The 16,024-nt window shown below is 34.0% G+C and overlaps 1 protein-coding gene across 4 annotated transcripts in view; it reads right to left on the bottom strand.

The window, feature by feature from the left end:
- The window catches only part of LOC125667356 (multiple epidermal growth factor-like domains protein 11), a 19,156-nt gene extending 17,493 nt beyond the window's left edge, over positions 1–1,663 (bottom strand). For 2 of the 4 annotated variants that reach the window (XM_056140871.1, XM_056140872.1), the window contains exon 1: positions 1,481–1,657. In XM_056140871.1, the coding sequence (XP_055996846.1) occupies positions 1,481–1,563 (83 nt within the window). In that variant the 5' untranslated portion in view covers positions 1,564–1,657. Of the gene's footprint in view, positions 1–1,480 lie in introns of all 4 variants that reach the window. The other 2 variants (XM_056140874.1, XM_056140873.1) reach the window with 2 other exon arrangements.
- Positions 1,664–16,024: the final 14,361 nt, after the last annotated feature.

The raw sequence follows: 16,024 nt of genomic DNA, 5'->3' as shown, positions 1-16,024 counted from the left end.
CCGACACTTTGAGGTATCGGGTGTTGTTGGAGTTTTAGTGCTTATATATATATATATGTGTGTGTGTGTGTGTGTGTGTGTGTGTGTGTGTGTGTGTGTGTGTGTGTGTGTGTGTGTGTGTGTGTGTGTGTGTAAAACTTATACGGTACCAATTTTGATGCACCAGATGCGCATTTCGACAAATAATGTCTCTTCAGTGATGCTCAACCGAAATGTTTGAAATCCGAAATAACTATGAAGTTTCAGAGCTAAATATAGCCAAAACAGCGTGCCAAAAAAGTGGACCCAAATTCGTCCAAGGATAAGAGCTATGCATGAGGGAGATAATCCTTAATTTTGAAATGAATTTCTAAATTTTATAACAGCAATTAAATATACATCCGTATTTTCAAGCTATATATTTAAAAAATATGAAAAGAAAACACAGAAATCCTCCGTAAAGCTTTAGCGCTTTCATTACAGACAAATCCAGTTAAGTGCACACCTGGAAACGTGTGGTAAAAAATGATTTAACATTTTCCCATTTTATAAACTCAGATGTGCCAGTGCTATTCAGAGACGGGAAAAAGAAAAACATTTTATTGGTATTCTAAAGCCAAAACTTAATAGTCTTTTATAATTGCCTATGATTTTCCCGTACTTTTTCCAGATCATTGTTGTACATTATCCATGACGTCACAATATAGACATTTAACGTTCCGCTTACTTTGACGTCATAATCACTGTTACTATGATACTGCTATGTATACATTTTTGTAAAGCTTCTGAAGATGTAATGAAAGCGCTAAAGCTTTACGGAGGATTTCTGTGTTTTCTTTTCATATTTTTTAAATATTAGTATCCGATTACTGAGACTCTATTTCAATTTTGGATATATATATATATATATATATATATATATATATATATATATATATATATATATATATATATATATAATGCACTGAAAAGTATTACATAAACAAATAACACGAAAAAAACGACAAGTATCAATAATCTACATTGGTAACAAGAGTGATACACTGTTGTACTAAATGATAAAAATGGTGGTTTCGTTGTAAAGCGTGTTTACTGATGATGGTGTAGAGAGTTTGTACCATGGTCGGGTCAGGATGAAAATAGAATTATTTTTGAAAATTACAGAAATCAGATAAATTTAGAGGGAAAACTTCCAAAACAATGTGATTATGGAATAAAATGGTGGGAAGATAATGATATGGAGTGATTAAGTTCAAAACAATATTTGGTAGTCCGTACCATTGCTGATTCGGATATGGTAAATTGCTGAAAACGAAAATTAATATGATTCCCAGAAGAACACGATTAAACAACAAACAATGTCAATCAAAAGACACATATCTAGTATTAAAATCTACAATCCAAGAGGTGAATGGAAGAGAAATCTTGAAGTTTTGAAAAATGAAAATCGCATTTAATTCTGTGTTAAGGGTACATACATGCATGTTGTATATATACTCACTTTCCCACTGGGCATTTGTTAGAATTTAGATCTACTATGTCAAACAGTAAAACCCAAAGCACCAAAACACTTTTTCCCAGCATAACTACCAGATAGATTATGTGGAAAAAATATCTTTACAATCCAGCAACTTCCTCCTTCCTCAACTTCACAAAATCTTCTGCGTCCGGATGTCTAAATTTTAATCGATTTACATATGTAACAACAGCGTGTAAGGAACCCGTAACATTCATACTCCACACAAGTACATAGCTATCAAGTGGACGACGATAACCTTTGGTAATCATACATGTAGTAGAGAGTCTCATGCATGTGAATATTCACGTACTAACAAAAAATCAGTAATTTAAAAGATCATCTAGTCATGACCAAGCTATCCATGGCGTTTGTTAACTATAATGTAGACTATAAGGATATGCAAAGCAGAAACCCTGACGTTTGATTTCAAAACTATCAATCTTTAAATGAATTTCACAGGGGCATTTGTCAATCACCAGTCAAACAGTTGGTGCATTGATAGTGAAAACCCCTTAAAACCTATGAAAGTAACTATCTTTTATGACCAATCTGACAATGAAAAGGTTCAGGATTCTCTCGATATTTATCGGACGAAGTATAATCTTTTTCTAAAACAACAAAGCGATCAACATACCGACAAACAGTTGCGGTATAATGGCGTCATATGATAACTTATGTAACGCAAACCAATTGATTTCATGAAAACATGGAGATGACGAACAGTGGCCAATCTCTTAAATCCTATAAAGAACACAAAATTAACAGCAAGGCAAACACAGATCTCTGGAAACACCATACATGAGATCTGGTATATAGGAGTAAACATCCTCTGTCGAACAGTCATACCGGCCGTGAGCCCTATATCTTGATCTGGTAAACGGAGTAATCAGTAGTCAAAATCAGTATGTTAAACCGGCCTAATAATCGGTATGAAGCAGATTTAACAGCATTTGACCTAACGACAGATTGTATTTTCAAGTAAGATCTGTCTTTATTACAACAACCATTGACTTTCAACTTCTTTTTCAGTTGCCTGGCTTGATTTAAAATTGATCATCAGCAGATCATTCTCTCGCGTATCGAATCAATTGAGAGACACAAACACCACATGCCGGCGACAATGGAATATTGCTACATAGATATGGGAATTTGGGGATGGAGAAGCTGAGGTCTACCAGTTAGTCGTTTTCTGGGGGGGGAGGGTATTGAATAATCAAACGCATTGCAGACAAGTTTTTTCAACTTGCTGGCTTCTCGTCTTAAATATTGCAATATCTGTATCATATTCATTCAATGTATGCAACAGAAAAATAGCAAGTACGGCCAGGTTAATTAACATAGTACAATATAGTTTGAGTTGTTAATATGTTGATACATGTAACATCTATGATCAATAAAAATATCCAAATATGAAGCGGATATAGAAGACTGTGGTGTCTTTAACTGGAATAAATTATATCAAATCTACATGTGAATAAAAATGAGCATTGTTAATACAATGTAGATATAGCGTCGTCGATATATCTAAATGTAGAGTTGTAGGTCACAGCAAGGGATTTTCATAGAGCAGGATATTTATTTAAAGATGAGAGTGCTACGGAACATGCCACTTCAAGCAAAGTGTCGTTACACAAAAAATCCACAAAACACAAGGAGTGTCTGCGATTAAACGGTGATCTAATGTTCGAGGAAATCACAATTGATATAATCTTTAGTTTCCTACATGTAAAAGAAAACCCAGATTGTATTCCTTCCTCTTTCCTAAACCCATTCATTATTGGTTATTCATTTAAGGTGTTTGATGTACAATTTGATTGGTGAACATTTTTTAACTTCTTCTTAATAACTATTACAATTCTTTTCAAATTTGGTTTAAAACATCTTTTGGACAAGAGATACCTAAATTTAAATGTCAGGATTCCTGCTCTCATGTGATCTTAGGGGCGGGACAGAAATATTTACCAATTTTCGAAAATCTTCACTATAACCGCACATCTGTAAGAAAAAAATGAATGCTTAGTGTTGTAGAGAAGGAAGGCCTCTACCAAAATTGTAAATTTCATTATCCCTGGGGTAGAGGTTTTGACTCTGATCTAGGGATCTCTATCGTGAAACACCTACTGTTACACGGGGCCTCGGTTTTTGTGGTCTCATCTGAAGGACCGCCCCATTTAGTCGCCTCTTACGACAAGCAAGGGGTACTGAGGATTGCCAATGCACTTCCTCATATGATAATACTAATGAAATTGACATTCAATTTCTTGTAACATGAAGTCAGTCACGTGATCAGTCTTTCTTGCATATGAATACAATCACCGCTTCAAAAGTCAGGTACTTTCACCTGACTTCTTGCTTTTGCAGTTGCGGATTTAGAGCACCCTCCTCTTTTGCCACAAATTTAAAAAATAGAAGTAGTGTGAGTACAATTCCAGACTGGCACACACAATGGCCGAGTAATTTGGCTAATACTTGACTTTCATCCCCCTCCCTCGGAAATCCTGGATTCACCTCTGCAATGACATCATAACAGAAACAAATGCATCGGGATATTCATACAGGGTTTATTTTGTAAACAGAAAATAATTCATCAGTTAATACAACAGAAACATTAAACATACCGTTCAGTTTTTTTCATTTTAAAGAGTTTTAAATACCGTCTGTAACTATGCTTAAACTGAAATTTCTGCAACCTGGCTAATTCATAAGGTAACTTTGATATTGGAAGCGAAAAAATGGAGGTAGCGTTATAGACCTATTTACTTTATGATGACGATGACCTGTTGTTTCCGGATAACTGCCATCACGACTGACTTGGCATGAGCGAGGCTGGTTTCGAGGCTCGAAAAATTCTGTTCATGTCAGAGTACCGTGTCATTAAAATCCTACAACATAAATCTCTCAAGTGAACAACAACTCTTGTCAGTTCGTTTTTATATTCTGTTACACACACTAAAGGTAACTAAAAGAAACAGCCTACCTGCATTTGGTCTAAATCTGTCCTACTGTCTCGGAGCGTCTCCTACATCATGGCTACAACCGCAGGTCCTAACTATGAATATGCCGTTGTTTCCTTCCAAAAACCTGACCAAGAGCTCAACGTTAACTTGACACATCATATTCTCCATCAATTATCCCTGATCCTTTGAATTTCTGTCAAAATCTATGTTCAAAAATTGCGTTTTCAACTTGGTAGGCTACGCCAACGTCACAGTTTTTCCATCGCTAATCGCGACCAAATCACATCACGAATGTAGTTTACTCCGCTCTTCTTGTCTTCAATTCAGTTGACTTTACGCTCTAAATTACCTTTATTTTACACCTGTTACGTCATTTTTAAAACTAAACTAAATATTCATAACTTCTATTCTCTTAGATATTGTTCTTAATTATTTATTCGAAAACAAATCTAACTAACTATATTTTATGTTGCACGATCGTTATTTCGGTCTTCTGTAACATAATCATGGAAGCTCGGCAAGAACGCTATTCAAAATAGACAAACAAGATATCATTTTGAGTGTAATTGGGATATGACATGAATTTGGTACGTGATCAAATCCGATAACACCAGAAGGGCGTTATAGTAGATTTGATCACGTGACCAACTTCATGGCATTACCGTTTTCCCTGGAAGACGGTATCATATAGTTGAACTATTTTACAGTCTTTGGACAATGAACTTCCTCTCCTTTGTGATTGGTTGAAAATGTATGATGTGAAAATTCTAATTTATTTCATTGGTTGAAATTCTGTTCAACGCAAGGGAGATAATTTCCTAATTTACGTACGATTTAACAATTTTACAGGATTTTCAATCTTAAAAGAGAGAGAAAAAACGAAGAGAAGAAAGAAGAAAAATTGCAACATAATGAAACTGACATTTTAATCTTATTCATAACAACTATCGAAAACGTTTCTATAATTCAACAAATAATAGAAATGGTCTTTTTTTGCACCCAAACATTAAAATTCTTCATTTAGTAGTCTTTATTTCTTGCTGTATGAAAAATTAAACAAGCTGAACATCTGTTTTTCACTGGGGGGGGGGGGGGTTGTTGAGGTTTGGGAGGGGGGGTTGAGGGGTTTTTTTAGATCGAAAAGAAACAATGCTTTCTATTTTTAGTTCAAATATATCTACTTCAAGGCCATACAAGAAAAATTATTGCACAGTAAGTCTACTTAGTTTCTAGTAGGTGTTTTTAAAACTTGATTTTATATAAGATTTACCATTTTAGAAAAGTTTGATATGTTGTCATTTAATAAAAATATAAATACTTAAAGCATATCATACATTTATATCAGTTTACTATATAAGGTTCTTCCTAAAGACGGCAAGCTTTGTTTAAAAGCTATACTTGTATCGCAATAACACTCAAAAATGAAATCTTAATCCTTAAATGTTACCATCAACTACATATGCACTATCAATATAGTACTATTTAGTATTCATTTTAGTATAGTACTACTCACATTCTAACTTGAATAAAATGTAAATTCACATTCATAAATATTTCGAAAATCACAAATTTCGAGCGAATTACATAATTGATATACATGTACATGTACCGTTGCCATAGCAATATATCCCGGTGATCAGGTAATCACATTATTTCGAATATGTTCCATTGAAACTGAAGAACACGTTTAACTTCTGACGGACGCATGTTGTTTGGTGATTGTCTTTTTATGTATGAAGCATGGGACTCCCTCTTCTAATTTCCCAATGGTAGGAGATTGGAATGGTCAACAATTGCCGTTGAGAAATCTCTTTTGGGGACACTAATTGTTAGTCGCTTAAATCATATTGGGCATCAAATTTGTCTCTGCATCCTGCTGACTGAAACAGTCGTATCGTAATAATCAAGCGGAAAAGGAGATATTTCTTTGTCGATCGAACCTATGCTTTGGAGATGCATGGCTCTATTCTCTCTAGTTCTCAGACTGGAATCGGGATAGTGACCACATGAAACATTCTGTTCTACAAGAGATTCGCTTATTCCCATCCTCATACCACAGGGCTCACTGCTGGGTTTTTTTCTCTCTTTTCTCGCTGTGGTGAGGTCCTGCAACTTTCGTTCAATTCATTTGATTAATTCAACACGTATTATATTATGTGTATTGTATGATTCTATTCTGACACCAGTAGTGGATATACAGGTAATAATTAAGTATTGAGTTGATATCACTTTCTAACAAGATTCTTTTTGTGGTAGATGGATATACATAAGACATCACGTGATTTGCAGTGACTTTGATAATAAAAGAAAGTGACTACACATTATATGATATAGTTTTGAGTTTAGCCTGTTTCAACCTACGATTTATTGTCTACAAGTGACTTATGCAGGTTTGCGATTGGTGGTTTTGAAAGATGTCTACTGGGTAGTAGCATTCATTTAAGAAATGAACATCACTTTTGAGCTGTTCATGGTCAGTATGAACGGATTTGGATTGGATTTGAGGCAAATTCTGTGAATCGCGTTAGCGATTCACAGAGAATTTGCCTCAAATCCAAATCCGTTCATATTGACCATGGACAGCTCAAAAGTGATGTTCATTTCTTATATTTATATTCATTTACTATATCACCCTTTGTTTACATTGCTTCTATTTTGTTGCATAAAACGAACTCCTAGCCTCTGTCACAGTTGTTATTGTGACGTATATCAACACATAAACCTGACGTCACATTTCGTTTCACCCTGCCTTTTATCAACATTGCAAGGTGCACTGTATTTTGGAGGTAGTAGACTGCAAGATTAGGATGATAATCCACGTAAGTTTACAATCTTAATCCAAAGGTGTGACTTGCAAGATTTTTGTAACAGTTGTTCTATTTTTTTTCAAATCATTACGCTCTCTCAGTCGCGTGCTTTAAGCTAGTTCATAATCCGTTCATAGTCAATGTGAACGGATTGTGTCGCGCGCTGAAATTGGTTGGTTCATAGAGGAAAATGCGATTTGTAATATAAATATATACTGATATATAAATCTTTCATCCTTTGGTGTGGAGTTTTAATATAGAATATTTACAGCACTATCGTACTTTAAAGAAGCTCTTAAGATTTTTAGGGGATAAAATAGTCGTGCGAAATGTGTAATGGTTGGTTCATAGAGGAAAATGCGATTTGTAATATAAATATATACTGATATATAAATCTTTCATCCTTTGGTGTGGAGTTTAATATAAAATATTTACAGCACTATCGTACTTTAAAGAACCTCTTAAGATTTTTAGGGGATAAAACAGTCGTGCGAAATGTGTAATGGTCATGGGAAGTCCTCAGCGTTGCATGATCGACTTAGGAAATTTTCTCGACATGGAGATTTACCTACGTTCATCATAGAACTGTGAGAAAGGTCAACGACTTCAAAACACATAACCACTCATGATTAACTCCTAGAAACATCACTAACCTTAGTCAGATATTGTTATGCGATGCCATAGAATAGAAATGATTTTTTTTTTGTAATTCAGAGTCAAAACAGGGCAAAGGGAAAATTCCACACATACATGTACAGAAAGACTGTCAAAAATAGTATAAAGAAATTCACATACAATGACACAAATACATGAGTATGGGCGAAAATTACATTATAACTTTATGTAATAGAGAGAAGGGCCATTGCACTTCATATAAATGGAGCAGCTTTCAAAGATAAAATAACTTGCTTTATACAAAACTGAAGGCAAATTGTCATGAAGGAATTTGCCTAAGCAATTAAGAATTTCATCATCTTCACAAGTTGATATCCATTTATCAGATGAATTAGTAAAATGATTCACTAAAACAATTCTTCCTAGTTACTTATTGAAACTGGTAGATATTACAATGTTCCTATAAATATGAGGAAAATATATATCTTATGGGGAATCTAGTTGAAGATGAATTGCACTTCCTTTATATTTACATTTGCCAATGCACTTCCTTATATAACAGTACTAATGAAATCAATGTGAAAGATACAGTCAACAAAGAGAGAATTTATTTAAACTGGGTCTTCTAATAAAGCAAATTAAAAGTGATGTTTTCCTTTCCATTTTCCTTGGGAGTTTTTTTCCACATTTTTAAGGATCATCTTTACAGTGGCAAAATAACACTTACGGTACATAACATTCACCTATAATTATGTATATGTGCTTCATCCACGGAACAGTGTTGTAAACATATGATAGTAAATTAAACTTACCAACATGCTAAATATTAAAGGCCTTTGTCAAAAGACAAAAAGGTTATGGTCCACACAAAACAAATGCCCCCAAAAATTATATTATTTGACCTTTACATAGAAGGTCAAAAGTCGTCAAAATGGTACGCGACACACTGTCTTATCATGATAAACCCACATACGAAATATCAAAGGCCAAAAGACAAAAGAAGTTATGGCCGGGACAAACTTTGTATGAGAAGCGGAAGAAGAATTCACACTAAACAATACGGTCAAAGGTCATCAAAAATGGCATGAGACACACTTTCTTATCATGGTATACCTACATACCAAATACTGGTATCAAAAATCTATGTCAATAGACAGAAAACTTATGGTCCTGATAAAAGACATGCCCCGAAATTCTATTTTTGACATTTACAGAAAGGTCAAAAGTCATTAAAAATGGTAGACGACACACTGTCTTATCATGGTATACCCACATACCAAATATCAAAGGCCAAAAGACAGAAATATTATTTGTATGAGAAGCGGAAGAAGAATTCACACTAAACAATATGTCCCCCTTCTAGGAAGGGAAGACATGATGTGTGGTGACACTCTCTGAATCTACAAAATGACCTTCTATATTAAAAATTACTGAAGTAAAATATTCTTCACGTGCAAAATAAGTACACGAATGTGTATGGAGCGCCAAATTAACATAAACTCAAATAATTGAAGATATCTTCAATTATTTGAAGATATCATCAATTCAAGTATTGCTCTCTTTAATTGAATTAATGCGAGCATTAAATCAATTATTGCTCTCATCAAATGAATTAATGCACGCTTCAATTCAATTATTGCGCGCATCAATTGAATTAATGAGAGCAATAATTTATTTAATGCGCGCATTTATTCAATTATTGCTCTCTTCAATTCAATTGATGATAGCATCAATTTCGTAGAAATATTGCTCGCAATAATTAATTTAGAGCTCGGTATAAATAATTTGATGATCTCTCTAATTCAATTGAAGATATCTTTAATTATTTACAATGCTTTTGTATAAGGAATTAATGCGTGCATTAATTCTTTTAAAGAGAGCAACAATTCAATTAAAGAGATAATTCAATTGTGGATATGTTGAACTGAAGATATCTTTAATTATATAGTTCCTCTCTCTAAAAGAATTATTGCTCTCTTCAAATGAATTAAATATATCATTAATCAACATTAAAGGTAGATATATCCTTATCGGTGAAAATGCAAGACTTTTACTTGATATATTTGAATACTGTGAAACAAAACAAAAAGAAGGAGCAATCTTACTTCTTGATTTTCAAAAAGCTTTCGATTCTGTAGAATGGAACTTCATGTTCAACACCCTTAATAAATTTCATTTTGGAGAGCAATTCAAAAAATGGATAAAAAAGATTTATATACAAATCCTGTAAATCGCATAAAAATAATGGATGGATGTCTAGGATCTGTAAAATGACCAAAGGCATTCGACAAGGATGTCCAATCTCAGCATTGCTTTTTTTATTTATCGTAGAAATAATGTCGAAAAATATTCACAATTCACCAGAGGTTAAAGGCTTTAGTAATGACCTTATGACTAATGAAATAAAAATACTTCAACATGCAGACGACACATCACTTTTTTTTTTTACAGGATATCCGATCTATAGAAAAAGTCATTAAAATAATTGAACACTTTGGTCAGGTATCAGGAATATTTCAAAATCACAAGCAATTTGGTTGGGGAGCAAATCAGGTTCGGCGGAAACTTTGTGTAATGATCTGAAAATAAAATGGGGAAATAGCAATTTTAAGCTCCTCGAAATAGTATTTACGAAACATCTGGAAGACATAACTTTATGTAATTATCAATCTAAAATCAATGCCATTAAAAATTGCTAGGTTTGTGGACTAAACGGGATTTAACTCCAATAGGTAAAATCACAATCATCAACATTTTAGCACTCCCAAAGCTCATACACTTATTTTCAGCATTGCCTGACCCACCTAAACAAGTACTGGAAGAGTTGAATAAAATATTTTTTAAATTTATTTGGGGATACAAGGTAGAAAAGTTGAAAAGATATACAATTGTGGGTAATTATGATGAAAGGGGACTAAATATGGTACATTTGGCATCTTATATATCTTATATTAAGCTGAAATGGGTCAAAAGGTACCTTGCTGATAATGAGGGTATATGGCAACATATGTTGCATAGTATTTTAAATCTTAGAAATGTGGATTTCATTTTGCACCTATCCAAAGAAAAACTTAATGAATTTGTAAATCATATTGACAATGTGTTTTGGAAAGATGTGTTTAAAGCTCTATCAAGAGTTAAAGAAGGCTCTCTTTCTGTTACAGATTATTTGAATTTAGATATAAGAAACTTTGTTGATGTTAAATAATGGAATTTTAATACAAATTGGGTTGACAGAGGCATTAAAACCTTGAATGACTTAGTTTTGCAGAATGAAACATTCAAATACTTTACTGATGTAAAAGATGTGGTTGGTACAAAGAACCTTTTGAACTATTATTGTCTTATTTCAAAACTACCCTACCTACCAACTAACCTACCTCTCTACCTGAAGTTGTACACGTTTAAAAGCATAACCGATATTTGTACGCAGATGAGAAGAAACATGAATTCGAAATTTCCTCATTTCATTTTTCAAACTTTTAAAACTAACCACGGCATAGGTATTGTGTGGGTCAAAGTTCAAGGTCTATGGGTCAAACAAAATGGCTTATCAATTTCAATGTGTTTTATTCACCGTTTTCTTCTCTTGAGTTTGATGAACGGCTTAAGCAAAATTATTCAATGCCCTGCTGATAAAGGTCCTGGTATCTAAACAATCTCTATAAAGTGATAGTAGTTTACCAGGAATAAATGGAGGGGGAGTCCTGCTATGGGGAGAAGTCTGACTCTACAACTATTGATAGAGTAGGTCTTCCCACGGGAAAGTCTGGCTCTAGAGTTAGACTTCCCCGGGGGTTATCCTACTCTAGAGTGAACATTCCCCCAGGTGGAAGGCTCACTCTAGAGCCAGGCTTCCGGGGGAAGGCTCACTCTAGAGCCAGGCTTTCGGGGGAAAGTCTCATTATGGGGGAAGGACCACTCTACAACACCGGTACAAACACCTGAGACGTTTCGCCCTAGGACGATTCGCACTTAGACGTTAAAAAGATATTAAACTTACATTGACGATTGTCTTTATTTTGTAGATTAATGTTTATAAATATTCATACTGATTAAAAATAAGTTAATAGTCTATGTTATAGAAATAATCAAACATGTGGAATTATAATTATAGGGATTAACACTCTCAACAAACTAGGTAAGTGATCTAAGCGAGATTAAAGACAACTACCGCGATGGCAGTACCACTTCAAATATTAAGTTAAGTGCATCTATAATTTGCGTTTGCCGGGATCAATATTAATTTGGAGATGCTTCAGATGTCATTTCCACGAAAAATCCTTTCAATTATGAGATTCTGTTTATATACTATAAGAATAAAATTAAAATAATCTCTTCAATCCGTACATAGCAGAGATAGCAACGATGCCAGGTAAGTGAAAATGTAAAACCTCGCAATATTATACAAATCTTGATTTATTTTCAATTATCTAAATGTTGTGAAAATGTTGATGTATGTTCGATAATCTTGATATTTGTATATTACATTTTTTATTTATATTTCATAATCTTGTTAATTATATTCATTTTATTGATCAAGATTGTCGAATATAAATCAAAATTCATTGAATATACATGTAAATTACAAGACTATCGAATATAAATTACAAGAATATCGAATACAAATCAAACTTTTCGCACATAGAGATCAAGATTAAGAAATATAAATCAAGATTTGTTGAATATGAATAACAAGATTATCAAAATTTATCGAATATAAATATCAAGTTTATCGAATATAAATATCAATATTATCGAATATAAATCAAGATTTATCGAATATTTCAATAACACGATTATCAAATGTATATCAAGATTTACGACAACCATTTTTCTCAATACATTGTATCATTCTTGTTAACAATGTAGAATATTTTAGTTTTTACGAAGTGTGTAGTATGTGATACGTGTGTATGTAATGCGTGTCTCTTGATGTATGAATAAAAATCAAGTTGTATCGTTTATGTGTCTAAATAACAAAAATAATCGAATATGAATAATAAGATAATCAAATATAAATGGCCATATTATCAAATATAAGTAATACGATTTACTGAATATAATACAAATCTATCGCATATAAATGTTAAGATTACCGAATATAAATTAAAACATTGTCATATAGATATCATAATTTTCGCAAATAAATATCAAGCTCATGGAATATAAATCAAGATTTCTACTTTATATAGAATTAGCATTTCATGCCTATTAATTTCAAGTAAAGTGACTAAAGTTGTAAACCTATAGCAAAAAATTATTTTCTTTTACCTTTAGTTAGTACGTTTAATATGGTCATTTCAGTAAGAAGAAATGAAAGCAAACAATGCACGTGCATTCACTTGTACGCAAGTATGATTCCGTACTTGTGTTGATGCCATTCAACAGGCATTTGTATCATATACCCACAGTATGAATTTCATAATAATTATCTCCTTTTTTTCAAAAATATACACAAGGAGACGACACGAACTTATGATTATCAATTGCAGATCAGTGCTTAGTTTGTGATGAACTGGTACGTCCACGCCAGGAGGCCCTTGTTTGTGATGCTTGCAGCAGGTGGCTACATCGAAAATACAATTCGGGTATTAATTTAAAATATGATATGTATAGATGTGTACATTTTGTGCATAACATTGATGTTGATCAGGTAATGTACAGAATAATATATTAAAGATATGTTATATAGGTATTACACGACAGCGATACAGGGACTTGGTTAGGAGCAGGGAAGATTTCACATACCAGTGTCAACAATGTAGAGATGATTCCAACTCCAATGTGGTATAACAATTTGATAGATCTTCTCTTTCTCACCTTTACTATATATCATATACATGAATATTTGACAATTACTTTGTTGTTGTTTTTAATCCATTGGAAGTGTCAGAGGATGTTTTTCAGTCAACTACAGTGGAGGACGCATCAACACCCAGACTGGTGATCCCACACCTATCAGCTGTCGACGACACTGAGGTTTTAATTCATGAATGATTAAAAAATATTTAGGAAGGCATCTTAATTTCAAGGAGTTTTCTGGTTTCATTAATCATAACGTATGTCCTTTGATATCTCTATCGCTTCTCTTTCTCACCTTTACAATATATCATATGGATATATTACATTTATTTGTTGTTGTTTTTTAAGCCAATGGAAGTGTCAGAGGATGTTTTTCAGTCAACTACACTGGAGGATGCAGCAACACCACCCAGACTGGTGATCCCAACCATTTTAGCTGTCGACCCTGAGATTTTAATTTATCATTAATTCAAAAATATTTAATTTCAATGGGATTTCTGATTTTTTTTTTTTAGAATAACATATGCCCTTTTATTTCAGAGTGATGAAGATGACGATCCAGTGTTTCGGCCGCCAGATGTACTGGAGTCCTTTGATATATCCCACAGGCGTGACGTGGATGAAGAGGATATAGAACTGCAAGAACGGTATCATATTTTCTAATTCTCGTCGTTGTATAAAAAGACAGATGAAAAGACATTGACAAAATAAATAAAATAAAATAAATTTCTTTTTTTATATTATTTAACAGAACTCTACAGGAAGATGTCGATGATACCATCCTTGATGAAAGACCTGTCCAGTTTGAAATTTTGGAGAAAGGGAGCAAGAGGGGCGGTAAACTGTTCGTGGCCACGGATGGATTCACGCATGGTATACAGGTATTCTATTACATGCAGATTATAAACATCCTTTATACATCGGTTGAAATTACCACTAACGGAATTAGACATGCACAATGATAACAATTTTCGGGTGTTTTAGCGGCAGAACAAGGAATCCACCATGTGGACTTGCAGCATCAAGTCGTCCAGGATGCGATGTCACGCCACTGTTCTTCAGAGGAACAATACATTTCTTAGGGGTGTTGTAGAGCACTGCCATCTAGGGGACTTAAAGCTGCCTATATTGAAGAAAGTGTCCGCAGAGGTATATATATTTGTGTGTGTGTGTGTGTGTGTGTGTGTGTGTGTGTGTGTGTGTGTGTGTGTGTGTGTGTGTGTGTGTGTGTGTGTTTACGACTTGTACAAATGATTTTTCGTGATCACCTTTTTACAACCAATAGGTACTTATTAGTTTTTTTTATTTTTACGTATTTTAGTCCAAGAAGGTTGCCAAGTAGCAAGTTTTTTGGCATGCACGAGACATCATCGAGTCCACTGTTGGAGATGTGGTAGGAGAGGAGGACCAATTCCTGGCCCCCAAAATATCCCACGTAAAGCGTCATGTCAACCGCCATCGATCTGGGTTTCGACCCAAGGAGCCAACAGATCTTGAGTCTGAGGTAAAAAAGGGGGGTTCATGATCAAATCGTCATGTACAAAATTTCATTTTTATTTTAAGCAATGTTTTCAGAAATTGTGAAGTGTATGTCATGTTTGTAGCTCGACATGGAATTCCTGCGATACAACGATTTCTTGATTGCTGACCTGCAGTTGGATGGAGCACGCCATTTAGTTCTCTCAGCAGAGCATCAACTAGGGATCCTTCGCCAAGCGAAGCGATGGTTCATTGACGGAACTTTTAAGGTTACAATTTAAACATTACAATTTGTATACCATACAAAAAACTAATGCGTAGTTCTTCATCTTTTTTATTTTTACCCGATGTAACAATCCTGAACTCTGGTTGTGACACGTGACTTGGGCCTTCGAACACTTCCTGTTTGATTGTATTTTGACCAGAGCTTTCGAATTGTTGTAAGATGTCGAAGAAAGTGACCTGCTATCTCTAACAGAAAGTTGATACAAGTTGCCAAAGAAATAGAGAAATTACGAGGATGAGATAAATAATGAAATAAAGTGAGTACACCCTGCCGTAAGGACAATGCAGATACCAACACTCCCACGGCTCTCCCTCTTTCCTCAATGGTCTTTCTGTCCATTGTATGTGATTTTACATTGAGACGATTATTAAGGAATTATATTAGTCGTAAAAAGTAGCCGAGTACATTGAGCACGTGCTGCATAGAACCGATTTCTTGTTTTAAGGTTTTGTCACGGGTCATCGATTTCTATCGATAATATTTAATTTTTTTCTGTGCTACTGTTAGAGAGACACATCGATTACAAAACTGTTAAAAACTGGTAACATTATATTCTGTCATTTTCATATTGTTTCTT

Source organism: Ostrea edulis, chromosome 6 (genome assembly GCF_947568905.1).
Source record: "Ostrea edulis chromosome 6, xbOstEdul1.1, whole genome shotgun sequence".
Classification (NCBI taxonomy): domain Eukaryota; kingdom Metazoa; phylum Mollusca; class Bivalvia; order Ostreida; family Ostreidae; genus Ostrea; species Ostrea edulis.
This window is presented reverse-complemented; position numbering and strand designations above follow the sequence as displayed.